This window comes from Ascidiella aspersa, chromosome 9, assembly GCF_963924565.1.
Source record: "Ascidiella aspersa chromosome 9, kaAscAspe10.2, whole genome shotgun sequence".
Lineage (NCBI taxonomy): Eukaryota > Metazoa > Chordata > Ascidiacea > Phlebobranchia > Ascidiidae > Ascidiella > Ascidiella aspersa.
This window is the reverse complement of record NC_139455.1, coordinates 21,238,358-21,265,969: the sequence shown is the minus strand read 5'-3', so window position 1 is coordinate 21,265,969 and position 27,612 is coordinate 21,238,358. Positions and strand designations below refer to the sequence as shown.

The 27,612-nt window shown below is 34.9% G+C and overlaps 1 protein-coding gene across 1 annotated transcript; it reads right to left on the bottom strand.

Annotated features, from left to right (window-relative positions):
• Positions 1-483: 483 nt before the first annotated feature.
• LOC146133558 (sushi, von Willebrand factor type A, EGF and pentraxin domain-containing protein 1-like) lies at positions 484-24,173 on the bottom strand. Its single transcript, XM_083397790.1, has 30 exons — positions 23,985-24,173; positions 23,270-23,443; positions 22,156-22,326; positions 21,193-21,291; positions 20,047-20,220; positions 19,180-19,260; positions 18,074-18,250; positions 17,349-17,459; positions 16,992-17,148; positions 16,440-16,621; positions 15,905-16,015; positions 15,400-15,576; positions 14,949-15,125; positions 14,295-14,471; positions 13,633-13,809; positions 12,918-13,094; positions 12,440-12,616; positions 12,084-12,260; positions 10,892-11,482; positions 10,337-10,477; positions 9,696-9,860; positions 8,917-9,047; positions 8,390-8,645; positions 6,336-6,434; positions 4,291-4,494; positions 4,013-4,177; positions 3,638-3,772; positions 2,718-2,837; positions 1,192-1,371; positions 484-509 (listed from the first exon to the last, which is right to left on the bottom strand). The coding sequence occupies exons 1-30, from the start codon at positions 24,022-24,024 to the stop codon at positions 484-486; spliced, it is 4,929 nt and encodes a 1,642-aa protein (XP_083253916.1). The 5' UTR covers positions 24,025-24,173.
• Positions 24,174-27,612: the final 3,439 nt, after the last annotated feature.

Sequence of the window (27,612 nt, the reverse complement as noted above, 5' to 3'; positions counted from 1 at the left end):
AACTCTGAAATCACCAAATTTTGAGGTGTATGGTGCACCTGGTAAACTACTCTTTTCGGGCGTGCACAATAAAGATCTTATTTCAGACTTACTTAAAGGTAGGGCGAGGGTTGTTTGTACCTTCATTCTGAGCACGAAACACATAATCATACGGATTTTTAAAATCTAGAAACGAGATTTTAGAAATAATTGCCTCCATATAATTTTGCCTCCACTGAAAAAAATATTGTTAGACAAAAGATTGTTTCAGACGGTTTATTTGCAAATTTGGAACACATGTATGCGACAACGTATAAGTATATTATATAGGTTTGTTTAATCTGTTAAACGTTTTATGAATGCGTGTTATATCAATTTCTGCTGCAAAAAATATTTAACAGTGAATAGTAGCCTATATACATGATGTTGTGATCAAACATTAATCTTGGTATAGCGCGTTCTCAATTTGTTTTGTTTCGTCGAAGGTTTTTGTCCAGAGTTGTGTTATATTGGTTGTTCTTGTTCGTTAGCTGCAGAAAAAAAAGAGTTACAAAAAAGAATGTTGTAACTTTTAAAAGGTTAACGCTATACTGTATTATAAAAACTCTTCTTAAAATCGATCTTTCAACCGTTTACTGGGTCTAGGAACAAGTAATTTTAATCAATGAGACAGATATATGCCTAGCCTACATAACCGATACACATTCCAGACTCAGTGGACGTTCGACAACACGTCACTCTCTCAAATATTAGACGATACAAATAAACTGTTATGTTTTACGCTTATCGCCAACTTTCAGAACGTTATTACAAGTAGTTTACTGAAACTTGCTTTTCAACTTTAATGAATCCTTGCTAAGTTATCAATCATTATGATTTGCGCAACTCTATTCTTTGATTAGGTTAGGTTCTAACTAGGAATGTTCAATAATAGCAGATGGGAAACGATACCAAGTGGTAGTGCGCGATTGGCAACTAGGCTGACAACTTTTGTTTTTCGTAAAAAAAATTTTTTTTTTTTATCATGCTGAAGCAAATTGTGGCCTAATAGCCTGGAAAGATGCCTTTAAAGCTTCAATAAAATGTATATTGCCTGTTTGAGCGTGCCGTAGTAATGGCGTCATTTGGTATCGGTATCGAACAAAATGGTAAGTGTCGGACACCCCTAGTTCTGACTACGCAATTTAGGGGTGTCAATTCAGCCGCACTTACGTTTGCAAACGGGGTCCTCCAGTGCCCAGCCATTTCCCGCACAGACGTTTTCCTTTACTCCGACAAGCGTAAACCCAACATTACAACTGTATGTGGCTTTAAGTAAAGGAAGAGGAAGTTCTCCAAGCACTGCGATTTTGACCTCACCGTCTGCTATTTGAGGACGGTCGCACATGTTTTCTGTACGAATCGTAAATTAAAAGCTTAATCTTGCTCAGTTTAACAAATTAATAGTTTTTGTAAAAAATCGCTTGTTGAATATTAATGTTTTTGTTTCAGGTTTAAATTGGATGGCTTGATTGGACTTTACCAATAACATTAGAATAACATCAACGTCGGAATAAAACAAAATTCGAAAAAGTCTAAAATAGGACGTTTTCCTAACGGGTTAAGGCAGGGGTTCTTAAACTGGGGTCCATGGACCCATTGGGGGTCCGTAAACTACTTTTAGGGGGTCCATGAAGGTCTAATTGAAATATTAGTGTTGAAGTCTATTTGTACTGTGACGTCAATTTATGACGTCATTTTTTTTTGCCTACAGTGGTCCACGCGAGATGAAAGAAAATTTTAGGGGTCCGCGGTAAAAAAAGTTTAAGAACCCCTGGGTTAAGGTTTCAGTCGGAATAAGACCCAAAACCGTTAGGATAAGACGTAAACGAAAACAAAGATTTAATCAGCATATTAACTAACTTTAAACTCAGTCGCTAACTTCATTACTAGTTGGCTTAATATGGCCAACCACAAACTAAATTCTAACCCACCCATTAGGCTACTTACACCAAACCCAAACAGGGGCAAACAGTCCAGTGCCAAAACAGCGGCGCCCTAACGCAGTGTTCTAAATAGGGCACCCAGGCGTCGATACTAAAACGGCCGATACCGGTGGCCCCAATCGTTCCATACCCTTTACTAACTTGTTTAGTTGTTATTTAGGCAATTAAAGACTATTCCCACGAGTTTATGGCGTATTCCGCATGTTTATGGGTTGTTTCGACGATTTTAGGTTTTCGTGGTATTGCTTATTTTAGTTTATTATGTCGTTGATTTCAATACTATTGTAAAGACCATTCCGCTTTAGATATGTTGCATATGTCTTATTTTGTGTTCCCGCAGTATATTTATTAATTGTGTTCAGATTAATGTAATTTTGCTAGTTTGGGTCGTTTTGGTAGGCCTACAGTCAATTATGCCTCAGTTTTAATATGATTCGCGGTCTACATTATTTGCAATAGCAAAAAAAAAATTAGCAGAAATCAATGTTATTTCCTAACCGACAGTAAGCCATGTAAGCAACTTTTTATGTTGTTAGGCTTATATGTTTATATAGCATTTTGAAATTTGGTTATCAGGTATAGCTGTGGCATTTGATGTTCCAAAAAAAACTGCCAACACATTAGTGATAGATAACACGATGGCCTTAATCGAAACATTATTTGACCTTATCATTTTTGTTATTGAACTTGAACTAAATGAAAAAAAAAAACCGGACCGTAATCGGATAACCAACGAACAACTTTGAAGTTTACCTAGTCCGACCTCCCTTTCAGGTAAAACTGTAGCGTTCATCATTTCGCACGAAAAGTTTCCATTTGCGGCTTTACAAGAAGTGCTGCTGTTGCACGGGTTTGGACTACATGGATTGATTTCTGAAAGCATAAAATACCCAGTTTATACCGTCTATCAGCTGCCTAAGGAAAATGACAAACGTGTTACACAATATGTTCTTATTAGAAAATTGTTTAATTTACAATGCATAGGGAACGAAAGTTTATTTAAAAAGAGCTGGTCGAATGTTATGGGGTTTAAAAAAATCCTGCCAAACTTATATTCTTTATTGGAGTGATTTTTTTAAAACACGCGCGCAATTATTTTCCATAACAAGTTATATAACTTAATGTGCTACAACCAACGTTTATAAAATTTATTGTCTTAAAAAAAACGTTATTACTAGTGATTCCAAGTAGGCCTATAATAGTTTTAAAGCTTTCTCAATGAAATCGTTAATTTGCATTTAATACTTTTTTAGTTTAAATGTTTGCAACCAAGGCAAACGATATCATTCAGCATTAACAGATGCATGTCTTCGTATATTCTTATTTAGAAAGTTAATGTCTTATTTTGGTTAATTATAATATTCCTTGCCCAATTTATTTTAACTTGACGCAGCTGTTTCACTATTTTTAGTGATGTTGCCTATACGCCCTATAAAATACCCTGCAAGGTTTTCTAAATAATTTAAATATAGTTTGTTTGCTTCGTACCAGTTGCCTGTTAAAATATTAAAAAACGCTTAAACTTTAAAAGTCCTTAGCACAAAAAAAAAACTTTTTATATTTATAAAATAAAACCCAAAGAAGCATGAAAAATTGCACTGAGAAATTATTTCAGATTTTGGTAGTTTTGCAAGTAAAAGCTTTTAAAAAGCAAGCAGAAGCTGTTTTTCAACCGTTGCAGGAGCATGGCTCGGTGCTGGTTGTATTTCCCTCAGGACAGTTGTCATTTCTGTCGCGGCAAAACCTCTCTCGTTGTCTTCTCTGAGAAGTACAATTGCACGAAGTCCAGTTACCCCAGCTACTCCAACCTAAATGTCGCGAAACTTGATTAATTTCTACAGTTTGTTATTTCTTTTCTTTATATTATCTGCGTTCTTGATACAGCCAACGGATTCAAAGTTTGACACAGTTTGTATCTTTTTCATACAACGCTATAAGGCTCAGGTATTGAGCTATTCTGCGTTTGTTGATAATTACTATATTACACCGGACAAGCCTTTCGGTAACTTGTTTTTTTTTCTATTTTTTTAAGAAATAGCTTTACTGACATGAGTTTGGGCTCCACTTTTCTTTTCCTAAGCATTTGACAGTAAATATTTCTTCGTCATGGTTCTCGCAAGAGGCTTCCAGGGTATCGCCAATTGCATATTCTCTACCGGGAAATCCTTGTGCAATAATGCGATTATCAAAGTTTAAGATCTTACAACCTTTTTCTGCAATAAGAGAAAAAACTTTCTTTTTATTTTCTATTTTTTTTTAATTTTTATTCTTTTAGATTTTTATTCTTTTTTAATTTAAATTTAATTTTTTTTAAATTAATGGTTACCTCTACACGTTGGCTCAACAGGATTGCTCCACTGAGCATCATCGCCACAAATCGTCGCCGCCTCACCAACAAGTCTGTAGTCAAGATCGCAGGTAAATTGTACGACAGATCCAACTTGAAACATTGGGTGGGATTCGTTAAGCAACGCTAAATGTCCATTAACAGGCCCTGTTAAGGTTGGGCATTTCTGCGGCTCGATAATTTCTGCGAAATAAAATAAAAATAATACTGATAATAATAAATGATAAAAAAACGTAGACTATAATATAGAATTGTGCAGCACAATGGTTGGAGGTTGTAGTAAGACATAATAAGAATATCAAAGCCCATACAGAAGTAGGTATCATTTTGAACGTTTCGAATAACTCTTTATTCATTTTCAACATTCAATATAGAATTGAATTAACCACAAATGTAAAAAGTAAACATTACTTTTGGTGAATCGACTGCTAAATACGGAGAAGTTATATTGCGTGAAAACAGCTTTGAAAAAAACACTCCTCTAAAAAATCGCTTTTCGAAATCGAACTTTGTAAATCGCACTTTGCGACCTTAAAATATTTAAAGTTGCAGCGCTATATAAACTATGTACTTGTTATATGCGTAATTACTGCTTTGTAGTAATCACTATTTACTATTTTACAGTTGAACATATGCAAGAAATCCATTAAAAAAACACCCACCGACAACAAAACTTGATAATATAAATTTATTGAAATCAGTAATAGGTTTTATTGTATTTTTTTCTAATTTTGTTTTTTCTAACAATTAAAGTTAAAATATCTGCTGCTGTTTTAAGCTTTACACCAGTGGTCGGCAAACGCCGGTCCGCGAGGAGTTGGCTACCGGTCCGTAGCAGGGTTGTCAGATTTAAATTTTGTTTAAACACGAACAGTACGTAAAACCTAAAAGAGTATTTAAAACACATTTAACTTCGTTCTAATAGCCTACTACTCCATGGTTGTTTGGTATGATAAAAAAATGCAAATTAGTTTACAGCTCTCGTGAGGTTCAAAACAACTAGTGTTTCCTGGCCATATGCGTTACATAGATCGTTCACAACATCCATAATGCAAATTTTTATTGGAAAATCTACTTCTAGTACTTACAATATATCGAAAAATGGGTTAAAATATCATGTGTTTTAATTTTAGGCGTGCCCACCTTAAAGTACAATAGAATTTCATGCAAAGAATGTTTATAAACTATGCCCCATATTGAAATAATTTATTATTTTGATATTTAGGCAGGAAAGTTTTCGAAAAAACGTATGTATATTAATTAGTTTTAGCCTCTATAGTTGTAATGTAGACTCTATAAAATGACAAAAAAGTCAAAAGCCTAAAGATTTTTCTGACATCATTCTAGCAAGCCTTGTACGTATGTCTATCCCATACTTTTCAGGTGTCGGTTTGTGGTTCCTACGTTATCCATTATTTTTTTTGTTTTTACAATACATAGGCTAACTATCAAAAGCGTCTTGTAGGGCCTGGTCAAAAATGGGATCATACATTATTATATGTTATACAAAAGTGTGACTTCTTTTGAAAGAATGCTTTAAATATCCTTATTTTGACAAGCTGGTAAGAATATAGGAATTGGCAATAATGGTATACAAGTGTAATTTAAAAAAAAACGTAAAGGCCTTAAAGTTTTATTGAAATGAGCCGCGGTCTGCGGGTTAAACTAAATTGTTTGGCTGGCCGGATGCCGCCCTTTGGTGTCAGTAAGTTCAATAATTCCTATATGGGAGAACCTCTTTGCGGCAAAACAAGCATAAAGTTGCAATAAATTTCCTTTCCTGAACATTTATTGTTTTTTAAGGCCGGTCCGCGACAAAATTTTAGTTTTAAACCGGTCCGCAGTGCAAAAAAGGTTGCCGACCCCTGCTTTACACCACATTTTTTATAATAATTTACAGCATTTGCAATGTGACAATGCACGAAATAAGTGGAGGTAAAAAATAAGAGAAGGTTATAGTTGATGCATGTTAGTTAAGATTAAAGGGTGCCATAAAATATATGGTAAAATAATGTGCGACTTACCGCAATTTGTGCCCCGAAAGCCTTCGTGACAAGTACAACTGTAATTGCTCACGTTGTTCACGCAATTTCCATTTAAACAAGGATTGCCGAAGCAGTAATCTGAAAAAAGATTTAATGAAAAGCAAATTTCAAAAGATTTTGTTCATATTCACAAGACGAAGAACACTCAATACCGAAAAATAATCTACTCTGTCTGAACCAGGGATTTCTACTATCTACGAATTTCCAACTTTTTAAAAAGTTATGTTGAACGCATGAAACGTTTACCCTTGAGTTTCTTCTAACCTTTATAAACAGAAATATAATAACTTCACTGACGAATGCCATGTAACAAAAATTAACTGAGTCACAATTCATCAGAATATGTAGATATCAATGAATCTAAACAGCTAAATTGAAATGTTGGAAGAAATGTGTGGACCAGATAAAGTGCCTGTCAATTATCTATACCAGGGGTTCGCAACCTTTTTTACACCGTGGCCCCCTTCGAAAAATTTGAGAAATCAATGGCCCCCTATTTTTTGTCAACCTTTTAAAAAAAATAAGGAACGACATTTTAATTAAAATATTGGTTTATACAAGGAATTGCCAACCTGGGCGGGCCCGATTCTTCTTTGACAAATGATCTTTCTACGGCCGGTTTGTTTACGTTTTTATGCTGTCTTTGAAACTAGATCAGCGCTTCTTTACTGCTGCGCCGTGGAAAGCCGTCAAGTGCGTCGCGGAAAAACGGAAAACGTATTAAAAAATATTGGACATATATTTTTCAATTTTTTTTATTTCTTATTTTCGTCAATGTAATGAAAACTTGCAAGAAATTTAAAAGAAATGCAGGTATACCAAAAAAAATCGCGCTCGTTTCGTTCGCCAGGTGCGCCATACCACAAAAAGGTTAATAAAAACTTAACTAGATTAACTATTAAGGTTACCGCGTTTCCTTAAAGTAGTTTTATTATAATTTTCATTAATAGTATGGGTGACGAAGTATAAAGTCGAATTTTAAACCAAACAAACGTTTTTTTTGCGCTTTGCGCCAATACTTTATTGCCTCCTCAAATGTAACATGGTTTCAAGTGCAAAAAAAGATCCGAGGCCCGCCTGTTTAAAAGTTGTTCTAAAATTTTAATAATACAATTCTTATAGTTAGCATTTCAATCGGATTGCCGTCTCTTCTTGCGGATTCAAGAGTTGATTAAATTTTAAATTATTTATTTTGTTATAGTGGAGTACACTTAGAAATTATAAACTTATGTACTTATTATTTTTGAAATTTTTTCATGGCCCCCTTGATAAAGGCTCATGGCCCACAGGTTGGGAACCCCTGATCTATACATATATTTGACTCAGTTTGTAAGTCGGTAGTCGTTCTGTTCGCGTGTCGCAAGAGAATAAAAAGAGCAGGGAAGAACCTTTTTTTGAGACGCCTTGTTGGATCTAATTATAAGGATGTGATAGGTTAATCGAAGACAAACAGTTAAAGGTTATTTCGCGGCGAATTTCTTGACAGTATGTGAAACGCAGCAATTTCACAAGGGTAGTTATTTCAGGCACAGCACACAACATCACCTTTCATTTAAATGTTCAAATTTATAATAGTAAGAAAAGAGCAGTCCCTGTTTTATGATAAATTTATCAACCGTCTAACCCAGTGGTTCTCAACCTTTTTAGCATACGGACCGGTAAAATTTCAAAACAAGTTTTGCGAGCCGGTGGACCTTCAAAAATCAAAATCAACCCAAAATTTGATAATGCAACTTTATGCAATTAAACACTTCTTAGCTTTCACATACAACTGGTCTTAAAGTTTAAGACTTAAACGAGTTGTAGCCTACTTTCAAACAGTTGACCATAACACGTACAAAGTAGACCATTAACTCTACATGTTACGTCTCAATGCTGCAAATTACGGAGCTGGCGAAGTTCTAAGTTTGATGGATTAGCCTTCAACATCTGAATTTTTCAATTAAGATATAAAATTTTAATATATTTGTTGGACCGGCAGAAAAGTTGACGCGGACCGGCGGTTGAGAACCGCTGGTCTTACCACAACCGACCTGTTTGTTCACAGATGAAAAATTCCTTGTTAGAGCAGCTCAGGTCGTTCCAATACCATGACTTTTCCACAATGCCCATAGATCCACATTCTTCCTTGGAGTTATAGTTGTTAGGTTCGGGGTGAATCCATTTTGAATAGGCACCAGGGTTCGTATTATGGGCATTAACACGTTCACCATCCAACCAATACCAGTTTGTTGTCGTATTGCCCCTCATACCAATGAAATAACTTTTGGTCTTGTTTTTCAAATTGCTCTGTGTTTATAAAAAAAAAACGTTTTGACGAAATTTATTCGACAAAGTGTTTTCTTTTACAAAACATTTTATTATTCTTAATTAAAAACATGTGTGAATTACATTTAGTCTATAATTAGGCTTAAAACATTTTGAAACTTACCAAAATGTTCATCAAAAACGTTTTAAACGAAAATTAAACCGTTTTGTGTCACATTAATAAAAATAAAGTTGTACGAAACATAATTTAGTTATTTTGGATTTACGAACTGAATCGAAAAAAACAGTCAACCTGTATAAATTTTTGGTTGTCTTCAGTTTTAATCGTAGCCAAGTCTCCGCCATATTTTTGACATTCTGTCCTTGCTTGGTCGAAACTCATCAAAATGTCATCTCGGATAGTAATTAATTTATCTCCATATTCTTAACAGATAATATTGAATGTTTTAATAATATTGACTGTAAACATTAGTAAACCGAAGATTAAATTTCAAAAAATTACTTCTATTTTTAGATAGCTTCAGTCTTCGCTATTGCATATACATGCACTTACCATTTTTCTATGTATTATAATCAGTGTTGTGATGGCTTTAGTCATTGACTTGACTTCAGTGCACTGAGGTCACTGTCTTTAAATGCCTTGACTTAACTTAAGTCTTTTGGACAAATAACTTGGGTTAAAATCAAGTCTTGTTATCTAATATTTGTTAATAAAATTAATATATTAATCTCAAACTTGCTCTTAAAACACTTTGCCTGCTGCGTTTTGCGTTTTTGTTAGTTTTAGTTAAGTTGTGGCTCACACTCGGGCGAGCTTACCAATTTTAATAGTTTTGCTCTATATTTTTATGTCAATAACTTGACTTGAAGTTGACTTGCTCTAATAATGATTTGACTGGGAATTAATGTGTGCAAATAATGACTTGGACTGGGACTTGTTATGTTTTTGCAAATAACTTGACTGGGACGTAAGTCATTTTGAAATGACCTCTTTACAACACTGATCAGATGATTCATTTCTACAGTTTTTAATAAATTTCAGTACTTAGCAATAAATGTAGTCGTACTTACTTAAGGGACATTTGATAAGTGAACAGCCCCTCGTTTCTGAAGAAAGGCCAGGACAATGCTGAGAGGAAGGTTCGTATCCTCGGCAACGTCTGTTTCTTAAACTTGTGCCCTGTTTGCCACAGGTCAGTGAACATAAACTCCATTTGGACCACTCATCCCAAGCATCTTAATTGAAAAAAAAAATTGGAAAACCACAACAAACAATATATTTTATTTCATTGAACTATTATAGCACTTTTCCCCTATAGGATGGAATTTTGAAGTTTTAAGGGGGAATTTGAAATTTCACAAGCGAGGCATAACGTTATTCCTAAAATTTTACAGTTCCTTAATATTACGTCACAATTTGCTATGGTAGCTTTTGTGCTGTTTACTTTACTACGACAGCACATATTGGTTTATTTTAAATGTCATTCAGCAAAGTTGATTATTAATAATTTGGTGCTAATATACTTCGTTTAAAAAAAAGGTATATCCTATACCTTTTTGTATTGACTTATTTATAGGTACATTTTCCGGTTCTGTATTTCTTGGACGTGGGGGCATTGAGTTTGAATATCGGTTCTACGGGATCAAGGTATGAAAAGGATTGCAAACCGGTGGAATAAACTGACTCTACGCTTTACTGTATGTTGTCTTACCGTATCCAGTAATGGCAACAGATATGAGGTTTCGGTCATTGTCTGCCCATTTTCCAGTAATATCTTGAGGGAATTTAGCAGTAGTAGATTTGCGTAGAATAACTGGATTTCCAAGAGACAATCCAATATACATCATCCGCCCTGCAACACAAAAAGCAAAGTAAAAACTTTTTGGGGGCAACTGGAACAATCGGTTGTAAAATTTTTTTTTATGTGGTACAAATATTTAAATGCTCGATGCAAGACAATTGTTTTTTAAATAGGCGGTTCCAATGAAGGCTAAATTTATATGAGAAAAAAATAATGCTTTACTAGTTTTTGCAAAACGGCATCCTTTACATCTCTTTGCTCTGAGGATCGAAGGATTTACGCTTAAACTGTTGTTTTTGTTACCGATTCCGAATTGACAAAGTACAATATGTTTGAAACAGCAACCTGGCATTAGCGGAGTCCCATTGAGAGCCTTGGCACCGTGCTGGCGTGGTAGTGATGCATAAGATGCTAAAACTTTCACCAAGACCTTAACGGGCAAACTTTTCTCTCAATAAAACTTACTTCTTCCAGTTAAGTAGCTCGTCCGTGTAAAAAGTTTGTGAGAGCTGTTCTGCTTTTGGTATATAGGAAATGAATAGTACAAAAATCCAGGGGTCGGAAAGTAAATTCCGTCGGCAGCAGCATGATCTGAATCTTGGAGTTTAACACCCACGGCAGTCACCTGGGATTGCCACTTAACGCACGTTACTCCCTTTATCTCGCAATCATTAGAAACCCATCTTTGCGAACGCATCAGCATCGAAAAGCACTGGCTCGAGTTATTTGGAAACTGACCATCTTGAAAGCGTTGGAATTCGTTTTGAGAAAATTTAACATCACTTGCCCAACGTAACTCCCTTTGACTATTGTTTCTATCCAACCCAAGCCAATAGGAAAAAAACGGTTTCGCCCTCATGAACCTCAGTACTTTGTTTTGCATTCCGATTCGTCGAATAATTGGCAGCGTCGCCCCATACTTGTTACACTCGCGAACAGCTTGGGTATACCCCATCTTGTCTGGTAATATCTTGTAGCACATTGGGTAGGAATGTGTAAAGCCGTTCGGGCAATCCTTTTCCACAGTAACAACAGGGCCAACAGGAACTGCCGTACCTGTAATTGAAAGCATTGTTTGTCCTAAATGACCTATTTTATTTTGTAGAAATAGCTTCACAGAAACAAATGAACGATATTTGCAATACAGCAGAATAGTTTTAAGTATAAAATGCGCTATACGTTGGTCCGCTTCTATTTAATTTTTAATAACTTTATATTTAAAGTTTGTTATATTTTGTTTAATTGTCAAGTAAGATTTTTATATACTACAATTTTATTGATTTGTTTTTATGGTTTTTTGGACACTAATTCTTTATATGTTAATTGTTTTCAAAACAATGTTCCGCATTGAAAATTGTGTTATATTTAACTTTGAACAAGAACAAAAGAGGAGTTAAGGTGCTCCTCATTACAAACAAGTGATATCGTAAGGAGTCCTACGAGTTATTGAGACATTCTTATCAATTTTAAACCCATACAATATCAAACTTAATGCAAAACTTTACGGATTGCAATTTTACAAAAAAATTAAAAAAAATGATTTTCTTTACAAATAATGTTAATATGTTTCAACCTTTTTTTTTCTTAACTCTGGTTTAATAAGGTTAAGCTTGCTTCGTTTCAGAACGCAATGATTAAATATTTGAGTCATACTAACTTAAGCAGGTCGGTGGAACTCTTGACCAAAGACCATTGGATTGACATCTTAAGACGGAATTTCCTTTGAGTTGGTAGCCATCGTTACATGTATATTCAACTTCATTTCCTTCAATGTACACTCGCTTTTGAGACTGTATCTTCAGATTATTAGTAAGAGGTCGCAGTGAACATATTTCTAGAAATATAAAAAATTAATGAACGGGCAAAAAAATACTCTCGATTAAAATGTGTTTAGAGGTCAACAGATATGAAAATGTCATCTACAGAAACTCTCTATTAATGCATTATCCTATCAAATATAATGCTTAATGCAGATCTTTCGACGCAATGATTAAATATATGAGTTATACTAACTTAAGCAGGTAGGGGAAACTGTTGACCAAAATCCATTGGATTGACATCTCACGACGGAACTACCTTGGAGTTGGTAGCCATCGTTACATGTATATTCAACTTCATTTCCTTCAATGTACACTTGCTTTTGAGACTGTATCTTCAATTTATTGGTTAGAGGATTCAGGTGGCATATTTCTAGGAATATTTAAAATTAGTAAATAACAAAAATGATTTTAGTTTTAAATAACCTTAACTATAATGGAAAACAAAAGAGTCTTTATGCCTTAGTGAACAAAATAGTTATGTTGTTTTTTAAACCTTTAGTACAAAAGTACAACCAGTAAGGCAAACTTAATAATTTTGTTAATTAATCAGGTTTTATAAATACATAGTGGGAAAAGTAGTGTAATTAAAACAATGAGCAATGATATAAACATTTAGGTTAGTTGAACATCTTTCGTTTCAAAACAACGATTTAAATAAAAGTTAAACCAACTCGAGCAAGTCGGTGGAGATCTTGACCAAACTCCATTTGATTGACATCGCAAAATAGAACTCCCTTGAAGATGGTAACCAGCTGAACATGTATATTCAACGTCGTTTCCTTGAATGTAGACTTGCTTACGAGACTGTATCTTTAGATTGTCAGTAAGCGGTCGCAGTGAACATATTCCTAATAATATAACAATGTTGAAAAATGTGCCAGATAACAGTTTCGACTTGAACTGAATTTAAAAGGTTGCTATCAACCAAACGAGTTCATGAGACGAAGTAGATGATTTTCTTGCTTTATTTTACTTAATTTAATGCGTAATTATGAGAATTTCAGTTATCAATAATTAATTTTTGCTGTTTTACACAATACGTTTAATTGGCAATGTTTATAAATTTGAAATGACGTACTGGGACTTTTTAATTCGTTTATTTTTAATAACCTTACTATTAATTAAGGTGGTTCAGTCATTAGATCCTTTTTTCGAAAGATATGTATAAACTTCATTTTTTGAAGATGTGTATAAATAATGTAGTAATGCATTTTTTAAATAAGATTTCGATGTAAAAAAACGCTTTAACAAATTTACCAATATTTTGTTGCTCTAAAAAATTAAACTAAAAGCAAACTTAAAAACACACAATTTGTTACCTTTAAATATTTTAAGCCATATTTTCATAAAATTAGGTTTTCTTATTAGAGTAAAACTTGATAATACTTGAACAAGTCGGTGGAGGTCTTGACCACACTCCATTTGATTGACATCGCAAAATAGAAATCCCTCGAAGTTGATAACCAGCTGCACATGTATATTCAACTCTGTTTTCTTCAATGTAGACTGGTTTGCGAGGCTGTATCTTCAGACCATTAGTAAGCGGTCGCATTCGACATATTTCTAATAATATAAGGATGTGCTAAATTGGCATATAATACTCTCGATTAAAAAATATTAAGAGGTTAACAGCTGTAAAAATGTCTTCAAGAGAAACTTTCTTTAATACGGAATTATCTTTTCAAATATATTGCTTAATTGCAAGGTTTTCAATTGACTTAATTTATTATTTGTTTGTTGTAAACTAATTTTGGATAACTTTGTAGATATAATTTTCACTTTAGGACATGTTTTTAGAGTTTAAAACAAACGTACCAATCAAAGGAAAAGCATAAAAACATCAGATTCTTTAAATAATAAATTTTTAAATTTTAGGATTTTAATTGCCATTTTACTAAGGTCGGTTTTACACCTGCGTTAAAACCGTTAATTTATTTTAAAATAACAGCAACGTTTTAAACAATACTGTTTATTAAATTGTAATTATTAAAGTGAGTTGAGTATTCTTCGTTTTAAAATATAACGATTTGAATAAAAGTTAAACCAACTTGAACAAGTCGGTGGAGATCTTGACCAAAATCCATTTGATTGACATCGCAAAAAAGAAATCCCTTGAAGATGGTAACCAGCTGCACATGTATATTCAACTCTATTTCCTTCAATGTAGACTTGATTTGGAGACTGTATCTTTAGATTATCAGTAAGAGGTCGCAGTCGACATATTCCTAATAATATGACCATGTTGAAAAATGTGCCAGATAACATTTTCGACTAAATTAAAAGGTTTCAAACAATCAAACGAGTTCATGAGAGGAAGTAGACGATTTTGCTGATTTATTTATTTTAAGCATTTCAGCTACTGTTCGTTTATTTTTGCTACTCACGAAAGACTTTTGGCAATGTTTATTATTTTAAAATGAGGTGCCACACTTTTTCAAACTTTTGGTTTGGTTAACTTCTAACTAATAAAGTAGTTTTTATACGATCATAAAGCGGGGAATTGTTTTTAAGTGATATATATATAAAATAGCATTACAATTTAAAACAAAGTTTTGAAGAGATACCAACGTCTATGCGAGACTAAAAGAAACTATGTCAAATGTTTGTTTTGAAGTTTAAATTTGATGCGAAGTTTTAGAGATTACAAGTTGTACTTTTATATATTTTAAACCTAATTTTTATTGAGTAAAATTCTAACATACTCCAGCAAGTTGGTGGAGATCTTGACCAATCTCCGCTTGATTGACATCGTAAGATAGAGCTACCGCGGAGATGGTAACCAGCTTCACATGTATATTTGACTGTATTTCCCTCAATATAGACTGATTTTCGCAATTCTATGTTCAGATTGTTGGCAAGAGGTCTCACTTGACATATTTCTTAGAACATGATGTTAAATTTAAGACTATGTTTTCTACTTAAAATACCAATTCATTTACAAACATAGAAGTTCTTCAAGCTAATTAGGCAACATAATGCTTCATTATCACATTACAATCACGCAAAAAACTTAAAATATTTTCAATCTAATTTTATTGACTTTTCACAGAACACTTTGAAAAGCATATTTTTTATGACCTCACCCTAAAATAAAATGTGAAGATTATAACTTTTTATTATCTTTAAAACAGATATGAACTGAATTAAACCAACTTGAGCAAGTCGGCAAAGATCTTGACCAACGTCCGTTAGATTGACATGTTAAGAACGAGTTTCCTTGAAGTTGATAGCCAGCTCTGCATCTATATTCAACTTCGTCTCCTTGAATATAGACTTGCTTTTGAGACTGTATCCTCAGATGAGTGGTGATAGACAGCAACGGACATATTCCTAGAAAAGAACAATCCTTTTAAATTTAACACTACATACTTAATTTGTTTGTTGTGATATTTCGTGTTTTTTCAAATTCGTTATTTCGATAAAAAATGGCAAGCACTTTAGGATGGTTGTGCTCCAGTTTTGAGATAAATTTGTTCGCAAATTAATATTTTAAATTTTTTAAATTTTTTAGAAGCTGTTAACTTTTGAAAAGGTTTTTGGTAAATCAGAATAAAATGATTTGAACAAAGGTCGGTTGTAGACTGCGTAAAGTCATCATTGCACCAGAGTTCGTCATTGGCTTTATAATAATAAAAATAATGACCAGTTTTTGACTTACTTGATTCACATCGAAGACCGAGATATCCTGCCCGACAATAGCATTTGAATCCTCCAATTAGATTTAGGCATTTTCCTCCATTTTGGCAAGGTTTACTTCTGCATTCGTTTACTGGAAAATATAAAAGGCTCGCAAACGCACAAATGAATAATTTATAAAAAAAACATTGCAACGCGAGAACGAGTTATAAGGGTCGCAAAACAGTTCTATTACCTTAACACAAAGATTTCCTTTGCATCTATATAAACTCCTGTTAAAATGCAATTTCCTTTAGTTATTCATTATTTACGAAATTTGCACGTATTGAAGCAGATTGCAGAAAACACTTGTTTTTTGCTGAATAAAGAACCGCAAAAATTTTCATGAATTTAAAAGGGGTTGGCAAAAATTTTGGAGGAAAATTTTTTTATTATGCATCAACAGTAGGCTTGTGAATCAAGTCGCCATTCTAGATTTACAACCTCTAGTCAACTCATTAAGATATGTGATAAAAAAAGTTTTTCTTTATATTGAATCTAAGTTGTTACAGACTTACTGCACTCCTCATCGGCCAACATTGACACGTCATCAATTTCGATTGACGTCATCGACCTTTGCAAGGCATCTGAAGCGACGACAAATTGCACAACCGAAGAGCCTACGTGCGCGGGAAGTCTTACGTCAGTGCTCAGCCAAGCGTTACCGACGTCACGAGTTGGCAATTTCCATAAAAATACGCTAAAATCACAAATTCAATACGGTATAGTAAAACGTAATGTATTCCAAACATGGACATACAAACAGTTTCTTTAGCAAGTTCGTCCATGGACGTTAAATAGTTCATCTAGTTACCACGCGAATAATAGACCTGTTATGCCAATGACCGTCCAAAAACCATTACAAAAGTATACCTTTTTGCAAAGTTTTATTTCGGGATATTTAAATTGAATTAAAAATGCTTTTTTTACCAGGCACAGTATGCTTCATTTTGTACGCAGTGTTTTTAGGTGAGCTTTTTTAAATTTGTCAAACAGTCTTTTGAAAGCCTATACGCCTGCGACTACAGCAAACAATTAGCCAAGCCTTAAAAATCCCTGATTATACGTACCTGTTCTTTAACTGGGCGATGAAGTTGTTGGTACGAGTGAGATGGTTTACTTTGTAGTAAAATCTGAGGCACTGTTCTTGCTGCCTTGGAATGCTCGGTGACTCCAAAATTGCTGTGGTTTTTCCACCAACGACAAACTCAGTCTTTGCTATGTACCCTAGATGGCAAAACTGCGATTGTAATAATCACATAGGCTAAGGTATATAAAATGTAAGTATAGAAATAGGCTTTCAATTTATAAATTGAAAAAAAGATTTGTGTTCTGCGGTATAATAATAAACCTATTATGGCACTATTTCACAAACAAAATCGCGATAACGAAAAAAATTGCAATAGCAAAACCTATGTTAAAAATACCTCTTTCCCCATTCGGCACAGACTCTGAGAAAGTTCGAATCCACATCGAATTGAGGCTCCGAAAGCCGCAAAGAGGTCGCGTGAAATCTTCAAAGTCGCAATCCTTGTCAACTAGATATACAGATAAACGCAGGTTTAACAATTATCGATTTTTATACAATATCTTCTGCGTATCCAAAATTGAGATAAAAACAACTATTCAAAAACGTTGCAATAGGACGAAAGTGTATAGTGTCTTGTGGCCCATATTCTGTATCCATCTTTGTTTGGTTGCATAATATAGGATTAGTTTACTCTCCGAATTTGCTTTGTTTAATCACCAGACGGAGTGGAGTAAGAACACAAATAAAAACACAGAATATAACTTTTACGTACTAAAAATGTTTTTCACCAACGAAAAGTATGCGCAGAATCAAAATCCCGTTTGTTTTACTAATGTAAAAAACGATACTTTACTCGATTTTACGTGTTTTTTTAATCCATTATTTATAATTTTACAACTGCAAAGTTTTTGGTTTATTGAAAACAACTTCGATGAGGATAATCACAGGGTTCAGCCAAGCTAAAATACCACGATAACGTTTTAGGTTAATCGCATAGGTATCCACTCTAAAGAAAAAAAGGCAAATAAAATCTAATTGTCATTGAACGAAAACAATACTGCGCGAAACTCTTCACTGTGTTTTTTGCCTGTATGGAGATCTATCACAAGCCATGAACCTTACCTGTGCACTTTGGCTCGGCTCCCCACGTCTTGTTCTCATTACAAGTAGCCTCAGCCCGCCCTACCAGTTTGTATCCTTGCCCACACGAGAAGATTATGCTCGTGGAGTAGCTGTAATCTGATCTGCTGTCGTCCACGGCGCCGTTTTCAGGTGCGGATGGCGCAGGGCATCTTACAGCTGTTAGAAGGTTATATTTAGTTGTTTGTTTAATCAAGAATCAGGATCAACAAAAATGTAGGAGTATACAATTGTCGCCACGGCGAATGATTCCTTTAAATGAGCTTGTATGTACCAACAGTTCAATAGGATGCAGCAGGAAACGGTGCTATTAGGTCGTTGTTCCACCAGCTCCCACTAACCCTAGTTCAGTCGATAAAGTGCAATCCCGGTTTGGCTAAGGTCGCGAATTCGAATCTCAAAGCGTCCTACATTTTCTATAGTTTTGGCTTGCTTGCACTACAATCGTGATTAAGATAGTTGATTTCGGTCAGCCGTCGTATTGGTACCCAGTGCCCTATTTATAAAAATTATGTATAAGGTAACAGGGTACAACAAGCCCTTAAGCGAATATATTATAGGTTTTGACACGAAGTATTTGTACGCTACAAGCAAGTACGTATGCTTAAAAAAATAAGGCTCTAAATTACCTGCCCTAAATTTTAAATCTGCTACCTTCAAAATTCAAATAAGCATTGGTAATTTTATGTGCTACCAGTCGTCTTTAACAGTGTTATAATTACTTAAGTCTTAAGTCACTGTTTTGAAATGACTTGACTTGACTTAAATATTTTGTACAAATGACTTTAAAGTTAAGCGTCTTTATTTAGCATTTTTTTAATTGGGTCAATTATCTTAATTATTGCACATAAAATAATTTGCTTGCTATACGTTACGTTTATATTATTTTTTACTTGAGTTATTGCTCATAATCGCACGAGTTTACAATTTATAATAGTTTTATTTTTATGACCAAACAATGGGACCTGACTTGTTATTTATTCGAAACGACTTGACTTGGACTTCGTTATTTAGGAATGACTAGACTGGGACTTACGTCAATTCGAAAAAAACACTAATTTTTAATCTTTTCTGTCTTATGTGAGTACCTCTGCACGATGGAATAGTTCCTCTCCATTGACCGTTCACTCCACAAACGACGTAATCTTGAGCCTGTGAGAGTTCGTAGCCTGCCAAACAAATAGAAGAACAGACATCAAACCATCATCTATAGACGTAACTTAACGGGAGCAAAGTGTTGCGCATCAATTAAGTCTGTTTGAAATAACTTTGTTTTCAACTTCAGAGCCAGTCCATGGTTCGCACAAAGTCAAGTCATTTATAAGACATACCAACATTCGAAATTAATAAAATTGCTTGTGATATTTTTTACACGTAGAAAGTAAAATAATAAGAGCCAATTTATCATAAAAAACAAAAACCGTAAAGTAATTTGACATGATTTAAGTGAAGTCCAGTCCAGTGGTTTTACCTTAAATATTTATGTCAATTCAAGTCAATTATAAACGATGACCTTAAGCTTTTAAAGCATCTATAGCAGCGGTTCTTAAAAGAGCTAAATTTATTAAAGAATTTAGGTTTATTGTTGTCACTAAACTTAATTTTACAGGAATAATCGCTTGCGATGAAATTGATAAGAAATGTAAATAAAATGTAAATTGACCTATTGAGTTAATCCATTGATTGTAGCCTTTAGAGTTAATTATGAATTTAAAAAATGATGTATTAGTCAATAATGTTAAGCAGCATAAATCTCCAATGCACGATTTAATAAAAATATGTTCTGCTGTTTTTTGCCCTGGACCTATGTTATAGTTTTTTCTTATTGGGCCACAACATTTTTGTGCAACGAAAAATGAGCTATACGAAGCAAAACAGGTTGAGAACCACTGGTCTAGATTTTAAGTCATTGGCCCAAGTTATTATAACACTACGGAAACTATATGCCGGCTTACCTTTATCACAGGTGAAACGCACTCTACTGCCGAACGTACGTTGGTTGCCGGTGATGGAAGTGTGTAGAGGGACTTCGGGAAACCTGCAGGTGACTTTCACACAAGAAAACCGATTCGATTTCCAAGTCCCATCCGGTTTGCACGTGACTATAGGGCTGCCCTGCAACCTGTAACCTGGTCACAATAGCAGTTGTTGAAGGCGAGTCGAGGAGTTAGTTATTGTCAAAGAAAAACCTAGCTACAGTTAAAGAATCATTCTGAATGTTCAGCGCCCAACCACCGACGTTTGTCTCTGTATTTCAAGTTATTAAATCCATTGAAAAATGACGTGTCGCATTGCAATCAAACATTAAGTTTAATGGTTTTTAATTTTGAATAATTCAATTTTAAACATAGACGATGTTTTCCGACAAAAGGTTTTCAAATATGTTCCGGGGAACCGAGTTCTTAAATGTAACTTTTTCGCTTTTTATTTTTGACTGCAATATTGCATTTAAAATTCGCTAATATTGATAAGTGGAACAGTATAGTTCCACAATTACTGATGAGGGTAAGTCTTTAAAAATATTTGCGTACGCTTGATGGCTTAAAAGAATTGGGAACAATTGCCTCTATATGGTTTCTAAGTGGGAAAGGCAACGGTACATGACATATCACTTAACCATACCTTTCTGTGCTGTGCGTCTGGACAAATATTTTACTGGTATTTTTATTTATTTTTCCGGACTTATATAACATTTCACCTCATAACATACAAGCATAATTAGCATATTAATATAAATACCGCTCTGGTTTATTATATATTGTTTCTTAACCAGTGCGCCAAACTTTAAAAGCCTATATAACGTCAGTTTACAGCTTGTACTAATTTTCAGTTTTTGACCGTGTCGGAAACCAGTTTTATAAAAAAAGAAGTATTTTATTCCAATATTTTCGAAAAGCAAGAATTGTTGCTAACAGTATTTTTATTCTTATTTTCCTGACTTATTATAATATTTCACCCTATAATATACAAGCATAATTAGCATATTAATATAAATACCGCTCTGTTTATTTTATATTGTTTCTTAACCAGCAGTCCTATAGAGCCAGTATTTTAATTACAGTTGTCAGAGCTCACTCGTAATTGAAAAGGCAGTGTCTTACCATATCGACAAATGTATTCGACGGTGTCTCCAATGTTGTACGTACTCTCGAATGCATTGGCGAAAGCAATGCTCCCATCTTTAGGCGGGTAGCAACCGGCTGGTGGAAGTAGAAAATAAACTTTAGTAAACTGATCATTTGTTTCCAGATTCAAAGCAATATATCCCAAATTATTACATAAAATTAAATACACTTTAGCAAATTTATGTAGGCCATGTAAATCTTGCAGTTACCACGGTTGTCTTTTCAAAGGGAAGGTAAAAGTCATAAAGCGTGATTTAAATTGTACTTGTAGACTCTCTGGCTGACCTGGGAAAACCCCGGGCGCCAAATCCGGCACGCTTCTTAACTGTTTATGAAACATTTTTAATTGAAATATGCCTTAACGCTTCATTTCGTAATTTTGGAATATTTTATTGAATGAATTATACATTCAAGGCATCCTCACTTATCCCTCACTCTGGCCAGCTTGTCAAAACTTGAATGTTTATAGCTCTCATTACAAATGAATCGCACTTCATATTATGTGTATTCCAAACACCTTTTTTAAAACAACCCGCCAAGACATTTTTCATCTCTTATGCCCCCCTTGTCAAAAATAATTGCCCTTGCTTTATGGTATAAAAATAGGCAATGAAACTCGATAAAGAAACAAATACATTTTAAGTAAACTCTACATTTTTAGTAAAACTCTAAATCTCCTCTGAACGTATGGACAAATAAATAAAAATTAATTAAGCGCATTTACATCTTCACTGCAGAAAAATATTCCAGTGATGTTGTCACCCCATGCGGTTATCCTCCTAATTTTAAAGTGACTTTCTCACGTTGTGTGTTCCTATTTATACACGCAAGGTATTTGTAATAGGTAAATATTTAAACCACAACGGCGTATGCAGAACCAAAATGTTGCTGCCTCATCCATTGGTTGTCACAAAAAAACGAAACTTGGTTCATTTCCACCTTTGCAAACCGGGGCTTGCCCGCTCCACTTTTTGTTCGACCAGCAAGTCCGACGTTTCGCTCCAACCATGAAGTGACCTTGGTCGCAAGTGTACGTCACCGCGTGTCCGTAGGTGCGCAAGCCGGTGACGCGACCGTTCGGAAAGTCAGGTAGATCGACGCACGTCGCGTCTGCAAGTTTTAAAATTACGAAACTAGGGTACAAGTGGGGCAATAAAAGAAAGTGTAATTTGGAAATTCCAAGATTTTTTTGACCATGATATAGTGCTCAGACATCAAACTTAAAAAGGTACACACACACACACACATACCGCGCACACACACACACACACACACACACACACACACACACACACACACACACACACACACACACACACACACACACACACACACACACACACACACACACACACACACACACACACACATAAACACACACAAAAAAACACATACACAAACACACACAAAAAACACACACACAAACACACACAAAAAAACACATACACAAACACACACAAAAAAACACACACATACACAAACACACACATACACACACACATACACACACAAACACACACATGCACACGAATACACACGCATACACACATATACCCACACAAACACACACACACAAAAAAAACACACATACACAAACACACACACACACACAAATACACACATACACACGCATACCCACACACAAACACACACACGCGTATGCCCACACACACATATACGCACACACACACATGCACACGAATACACACGCATTCAAACATACACCCACACAACCACACACACAAAAAAAACACACACATAGACAAACACACACACACACACACACACACACACACACACACACACACACACACACACACACACACACACACACACACACACACACACACACACACACACACACACACACACACACACACACACACACACACACACACACACACACACACACACACACACACACACACACAAACACAAACACAAACACAAACACACACACACACATACACATACACATACACACGCAAACGCACGCACGCACACACATACACACATATAGCCCATTAATAGTTCTAGCAATAATAAGACCTACTTGGATTAAAGCAGGAAAATCCGCACACGTTGTCGCATCTGCATTGTTTCCGGGCTCCCTTACAATCACTCTCCTTGGTACAAGACTTCCGGCAAGTCCGGCCCACCTCTAGTCGACTGTTATCCGCGGGACATTCAACTTCACCGAGTTTTCCTTGGCTTGTGACCAGGCCCACTGGCAATGCAAAACACGAAGGCTTATCTTTTTGTTCTTGAAAAATATCAAAAACCCAAACTTTTCCCCAGTATAACTTTGCTGCCCCACGTGTTAATATGTTTAGTCCATGGCACGAAATGGACAAAATAGGTCTTTTGGCGCTGTTTGTTTATTTGAGCCATTTAGTCTTAAGAAATATAGCCGCCCGCCAATTAAATCTCAACAAGTATTTTGTAATACCGTTGTTAAAAATATGTGCCCTCGCTATTGTGGTACATTTGATAGCATGGTATCCTTATATTAGCGCTAAACTTTCTATAGTTTTATTTAAGCTTTCTCACTATTTGTTGTTGTCTACTGCTACTCTAAACAAGTTTATTCCCCAAACTAAAATACAAGCTTCTTGCTACAATACTGCTAATTGTCTACTATGCATGCAAGCACAGATACCTTGACTGACAAAGGTCTACCAAAACACCTTTAGTATCTTTAAACAAAATGCTTCTAGTGTCAATAATTTTGAACAAACTTGAGCAAAAGTAAATAAACGAATTGTTACCATTGAAAAGAAATAGAAAGATGCACCAGCTTGAAAACATCAGCTTTTTTTCTTGTATCAAACAGCACTCTACAACTGGTTATACCGTCCAGAATCACACTAGGATCAACACAAGTTCACGCTGTCAGGTTAACTTAAACCTCTAATATGTTAATACCACACCGGTTTTGAAATGTGTTGCTTTAATCGTTTTTGATTACACTTGATTTGTTGGCCTTAGCAAATGGTGATTAAACAACTAAATGGCTTGCCTTTTTCTTCGTTTTTGACCTCAAACCTGAAGTTCTACGCTCAAAAGTTTGTAGCCTCAGGGTATGTTTAGCACGGCAGATTTACAAGAAGGCGGAGAGAACTTAGAATATTGCGAACTAGTTTTTCACATTTGTATTTCAGATACTGATTGAAATTATGTTTTGTCAACAACAAACATCCAAATATAATTTTGTAAATCATATAATAGCATTATCCCAACAGGCATTTTTATAATATGCATTTTAACGGGATAGGTATGCGACTATCCAAATAGCAATCGTAAAAAGGTGGCATTAACATTGGCCTTAAAATGTTTTTGTGTTTTTCCAATAATTTTGCTAGTAACTCTTCAAGAAGACCTTATTTCAAAGACGACCTAAAATTTAAAGCTGCTACTGATTTGGGAAATACAGATTTTTGCTCATATAGGTGCGAACAGCTGTGTAGTGTAGTACAGTAATAAACTGGCTTGACACTGTTAATTAGTATTATTTTGTTGATTAAGCAATAAGGTTCAATAGATATAGGTTATAATTGAAAATGACTCTTAAAATGCTTGTGTTTATCATTGCAAGAATGAATGATAATTCAGCGCGAAGAGGTGCCCAGAAGTAGACACAAGAATAGTTGAACAACAGAAATGGTTTCAAGCTAGGAAACTTTACTGCCCGAAGGCAAGTATCGACGGGCAGACAAAAAAGTGAGTAAACTTTAAAGTGATGGCTTTCGGTGTAGGCTGTTAACTTTAAAGTGATTCATTATTATCGCAAGAACTAAATAAAAAAAAAAAAAAAAATTAACGACACCTAAGCCGACAAAAATCGAGATAAGGATAAATGTCGCAGTCAGTAACTCCAATTATGAATAAGATATAACGTATGTTGAAAAGCATGTTGTAGCGAAACCGTAGTTTCCCAGAGAAACTCCAAAAACGCTCTACAGACATTTGCTTCTGCCGAATAACGAATACATTAACCAAATTAATTGAATGCAATATGACAATCTGTGAAATCATCTCTTCCGCAAATGTGTTATTTCCAAATTATTACATGTTTAAGCTGTAGAAATGCAATTTATACAACAGGTTTGCAACAGCACCTTCGTACCTGTATTGCCACAATTACATTTGACAGGCTTTTTGCACAAGGGTGCTTCATGTACCGTAATATAAGGGTTGTCAAACTCAAATTTATCTGTGGCCAAATGGATAAGTTAACCCATGAGTGGCAGTCATTCGAACAGGATCTAATTGCGGGCCAAACACAGAAATAGTATTGTACTACATTTTATGTACTACAAAATACGCGGTTTTTGAGCGAAGTCAATAAAATTGTGGTCAACCCTAATTCTATTACTGAAAATACCTTTAATTTATTGCTTTGAATTAGCGAAGCTTTCAGTTTAAGGAGAAACTTAATTGACGCACTGGGCACATAAAAACGCGCATTGCTTGAAACAACGATGTTCACTTTTTTAGGTTGTTATTGCAAAGACGTTTAACGGCAAAAATCAGTGTCATAATGACTTAATTCAATGACTTCACTTGAGTAAGTCATTTCAAAACGACTTGTTTACAATACTGAAGAAAATAGCATAACTAGATGGACTTAAAAATAATGCCATGATATGCCCGGCACCTTTGGACTAGAAGGATTTACACGAAATACGATACTTAAGTTTTGTATAATTAAATTACCAGTAAATTAAATATATAGGAGCCTAGTGCCCCACAGCCCCTGGATCCACCTTGCGTTTGTTGTATAGTTTTTCATATTTTCTGTACAGCGTTCCCTGGTCACAGATAATCTTGTTGCACATGTGAATTATTGGATTCTTTGAAAGTGCACCGCAGTCCGCACAAAATACACCCACGGGCGCGTGTCTGAAACACCATATATACTGCAGTAAAAGTAAGAACAAGCAATATAACAGAAATTGATATAAGAGCTTAACTTCCATATTTACTTTCCTCGATCCCTAATCTTTCGTTTGTTTTTATTATAAAAAAACGCTCTTTGTCCACTACGCTGTTACCAGGCTTGTACGAAACGCTATAATTCATGTTTAGATACATTTTACATTTCGTGACATATCGCCCTTGTAAATCTTTACGCACGGCGCCGTTAGGGTAAAACGATGGTTATCAAATTTATCAAGTCGGCGAAAATACTTTTTTGTCATTTACGTAGGTAAAACCGCAAAAATACAGCTGGAGGGACATGGCCTCGTCATCCTACACCCTGGGTTCGCCCCCGCAATCTGCGAAGGAAATGAAAGCGATAACGTAACATTTTTTAAGGAACAACATAACAACTATCTCACGAAGGTGAACATAATCCAGAAATTTATGGAAAACGTTGCAATTTGAGAAGAAACTATCAGCCCAAAGACGAATGCACAGCGTTAAAAATAGGATAGATTCAAAGAAAAATAGATCCAGGGGAAAATGTAATGTTTGAGAAAAAACATCTCCATAAATGCATATTTAACCAACAATGTGGTCTACATATTTAGCATAACAAAAAGGACATTGAGTCTGTTAATGTTGATAAAATTAATAATGAAAAATTGCATTGATAAACTTTGAGTAAACAACGATACAGCATTTCGGTATGGTACACTCTAATTTGGTCGACGGAATCACATTGGTCACATTAAGTTCCAAACGTTTGGTGTGGAAATTCTGTGACAGAAAATATAAAAACAGTCATTTTAATATAATATTGAGCGTTTTTTTTTCACAAAAAATACCTATGTTTTTAGCCAACAGTTTACACCGAAAACAGAGCGTGACCACAACTGTCGAGTATGAGCGTTTTAGTTTAATGATGTGCCTGAACATCATTTACATCAAGTTTGCTGTTCGCCTATGCTGGCAAATTGATAAAAAAAACAGCAGACGCATCTGTGTTTTAAAATTATTTTTTTTAAGGATAGACCAAGGGCCTGGTTAGAATAAAGTTTAAAACGAAAGTTAGTAGTTGAGATTTGTCATTGCGAAGAGGTGTCGTAAAGGGGTGGGGTTAAGCTTATTAAAACGGTAAAATTTTTGCCCTAATTCTATGAAATTTGCTGTATTTCTGAACCAAGCTGGTCGGTAAAGGACCTGAAACCAACAAAAAACCCAGAACGACTTTTAAAACGTTTTGCAAAAAGTTTATTCGCTTTGCATCAGTGGGCCGCTCGGTCAATTGAGATCTCTGTTGTTTTAAGCTGCTAAACAAGGTATTTTATACATACAGAAAACCCGAAGCAGCTTGCATAAGCGAAATAATTAAACTGCGAAAAGCACAATAATTAATACGGCGATTCGCAATAAAATGCAAGTAAATGCTCTTATTATCCGTTGCAGGTGCATGGCTTCATGTTGGTTGTA